Genomic DNA, 3,325 nt, shown 5'->3' with positions numbered 1-3,325 from the left:
GGGTGTCTGCCTCACGGACTAAAACTGGTAGTTGGTTCCACAGGAGAGGAGCCTGAGAACTAAAAGATCTGCCTCCCATTCTACTTTTAGAAATTCTAGGAACCACTAGTAAACCTGCAGATTCAGATTCGTGACAACCCTTTTTCGCTGCTATATCCATATATCAGTATCCACAAGCATACTGTACAAGAGTAGCGTACCTGACTCCCTCAGTTCTTTTACCATAAGGCTGTCTGTCACGTTTAAGGTCTTCTATCCCTGTCTGGTGCCATTTATTGTTAAGTCCTTTCTCAATGTGGACGTTTTCTCCAGGCTTCACAAACTCTGCAGTTTCTAATGTTTACAAGCCACTATTCATCACCGTCGTCTAGCTTGGCTGTAGCTTGACCCAACCTGTGATTGGGTTATAATACATTCTGATGAGCACCTAAATAGCGTCATCATACCAGTTAGTATGAGACTTGGTGTAGGTTTATTTTTCGCTCCCAAGGAAAAAAATGCTAAATTGCTGTATGCCAGAAATCTGGCATGGTGGCAGAAAAAAAAAGTCCTCTGCTGGAACAATGGACTAACATTCGACTCCAGATGCTTTGGGAGCTGAAGGCACTACCTTCATCTCTCCAACAGACAGTCCTGTTCTGATCTGTTGTGTTTCTGGGCATCATGGTCAAACCCTTTACGTATTACCCTGGTCCTTCTTCACTTGTTCCTAACAGAGATGGTGGTTTAGCCCTGTTCTAATTACCTTTGAACTTTAATGCCCTTAATTCACTCTCTAATCGTTTGCACCAACGTCCACCATGTTTGATCACCTTCAGGTCATCACCAAAGCCCTCCTGAATGCTGGAAGAAGTTCTCACTGGAGATTGCCTTGGTCCAGTTCTTTATGGAACTGGGAAGCAAATCAATTTGGGGCTGAAGCAACTCCATACCTCAAATGGACCTGGATTCTTCTCTGCTGGCTGCATCAGGACTCTGGTAGCTCCAAGTTCTAACACTAAAGCTCTTTGTCTCACTTTTTAAAACTAATTAACAATGAACAAATATGTAATCATTCTGGACCTGGAAACAGTAAAACTGGGAGGCTCCAAAGTTAGCATTTAAACTCTGAACATCCAAAATCTTCCGTTTGCCATTAAATGGTAAACATATAAATATGAAAATAAATTAGCTTCATGGAAATATGCTAGCTTTAAAAAACCTCAATAAAAGGTTTTCAGGATAAAACAGTTTTTTCGTCTTTCCAGAAGTTTAGTGGAAACATGAAGAACTATTGGTGTAAAAAGCCACAGAAGACGACAGACCAGAGGATGATCAGCTGTCTTGTGAAACCAATTATCAAGCTGTGATTTAGGGAAATTGGGTTTTGGACACCAACAAAGTTTGAAGAAAGTTTGTGGAATAGAAAGGCAGCTTTAGATGACTAAAGACAAACGGTGGAGGAGTTTATTGTCTCTGTTTGTGGAACCAGTGGGTTCTCAGTGGTTACAATGAGCAGGAATGTTTTCACTCCAAAAGAGGCTGTGCTGCTCTCTTTCCAACTCCTCCTGAAAATGGAACTAGATTTCCTGGACTGACAAGCATCACCAGAACTGTTTGGTTCAAAATCTCCAGCAGACAGTTCAGTGTCCAGGCATGAAACCATCTCCAGGTTCAGCAGCTTTAATGCTCACCTGAAGGGGAATCTACACAGCCAGTGATTTCCTGACAGAGCAGCTGAGACCACATCTGGTTCTACTGTTCTTTAGAGTAAAGAGGTCCGATCCTGGGTGGGGGGCTCAGTTCCAGTTACCCAGGAAACGTAATGTTTACCAAATGCTGAAGAACTGCTGCAGTTGGAGAAAGCTGAAATTTAGTAACAGGCAAGAGGAAAACATGGAAAATTCTTACATCTATCAAGACCTAAAACTCATCTGTTCATTTAGATGAAAAAAGGCTGAGCAGACAGATTTGATTTCTGTCCATTTTTCCTCCCATGATGCAAACTTTTCAATCACATTTTGTCCTGATTAACATCAGACAATTTTTTGAAGCAAAGAAGAGATGAATATTTTGGACATGAAAAGGTTTGGTTGCCTCAATAAAACAGATCAGCAGTTTGATCTAGAAAATGGTTTTAATTTTTCTCATAGACCAGATCAAAACTCCTGCTACATCTATCCAGCCCAGTTCTGTATTTGGGTAGAAAACCTGCTGGAACTTTATTGCTCACCTTCGCACGATTGTAGAAAAATGCCTCCCTCTGGTGGCCAAATCAAGCTACTGCTGCTACAAGCTCAGATTTACTCCCAGTGAGCCATTGCTCCTCTCAGCAAAAGCTTTTTATTTGATTTCAATTCACCAGTGTGAAAATCTCAGCATCAAATCTAAACATTTGGATTAAAATCTGCAGGAAAACTTTGGTTTGATTCAGACACTAAGGCCTAGTGGTTGGCTCTTCAGTCCTGGTTCTAAACCCAGCAGATCTGGATTCATACAAAACAATCTCCTAACCCTAACCCTTTGTGAGGTTACAAGCAAAAATCAGCCAAACAGAAATAAAAATAATCCTTTAATCAAAGGCCCAGAAATAAACATTTGACTTCCTGAGGACGGTTCAGGTCGGTGCAGATGCCTTTCACCCTGCGGGGCCCTTAACCACAACCTTTCAGGGTGAGGTACATGTCGCCAGTTATCCTTCTTCAGGTAAATCAGAGAACACCTGCCCCAAAACGGACAGCCGGGCACTGAACGGCTGTACGGGGCAGGACAGCACAGGCCGAGCCTTCTTCTCACCCGGCTTCAGAGCAATGCTTTCTGATTGGCTGGGGGGGTCCTGGGTCTGACTGACGGGCCGCGCCGATTGGCCATCGGGCTGCGTCAGGCTGAGCAGGATATCCTGGAGCTCCTGGTGCTCTTGGTTATGAAGGCTGCAACAGTGGAGTGCCGCTGGGTCGAGAGGATGAGCCTCTGTGTTGAAGATAAAGCCCCCCGCCCCTAAAACACACTGGCCGCTGCCCCCCCCCTCCTCCCAGGAACCCTCCCCCTCCATTCCTGCGCCATGAAGGAAGTGGGTGGGGTCAAACAGCAAGTAGAGGTATTTGATGGTTTCAGCGAGAAAGAAGGACTCCATGCGGTTGTCCAGCTGATGATCCCTGAGATCTTTGACCTGGAGGACAAAGACAAGCAGCTGTGTAACCCTGGCTGATGATGCAGTATCAACAAAAGCACTTTACCACATTAAAGCGGTGATAAAATGATTCTATAGGGTATCTGGTCCTTCAGGTCTCTAATAGGGTGATAGAATGATTCTATAGGGTATCTGGTCCTTCAGGTCTCTAATAGG

At 44.1% G+C, this 3,325-nt stretch overlaps 1 protein-coding gene across 1 annotated transcript in view; it reads right to left on the bottom strand.

Annotated features, from left to right (window-relative positions):
- Positions 1-6: 6 nt before the first annotated feature.
- edem2 (ER degradation enhancer, mannosidase alpha-like 2) overlaps positions 7-3,325 on the bottom strand; it is a 12,269-nt gene continuing 8,950 nt past the window's right edge. Inside the window, exon 10 of the mRNA XM_015405304.1 lies at positions 7-3,148. Within this exon, the coding sequence (XP_015260790.1) occupies positions 2,672-3,148 (477 nt within the window). The 3' untranslated portion in view covers positions 7-2,671. The remainder of the gene's footprint in view (positions 3,149-3,325) is intronic.

The sequence above is a fragment of the Cyprinodon variegatus genome, unplaced genomic scaffold (genome assembly GCF_000732505.1).
Source record: "Cyprinodon variegatus isolate N-32 unplaced genomic scaffold, C_variegatus-1.0 Scaffold2125, whole genome shotgun sequence".
In the NCBI taxonomy this organism is placed as follows: domain Eukaryota; kingdom Metazoa; phylum Chordata; class Actinopteri; order Cyprinodontiformes; family Cyprinodontidae; genus Cyprinodon; species Cyprinodon variegatus.
This window is presented reverse-complemented; position numbering and strand designations above follow the sequence as displayed.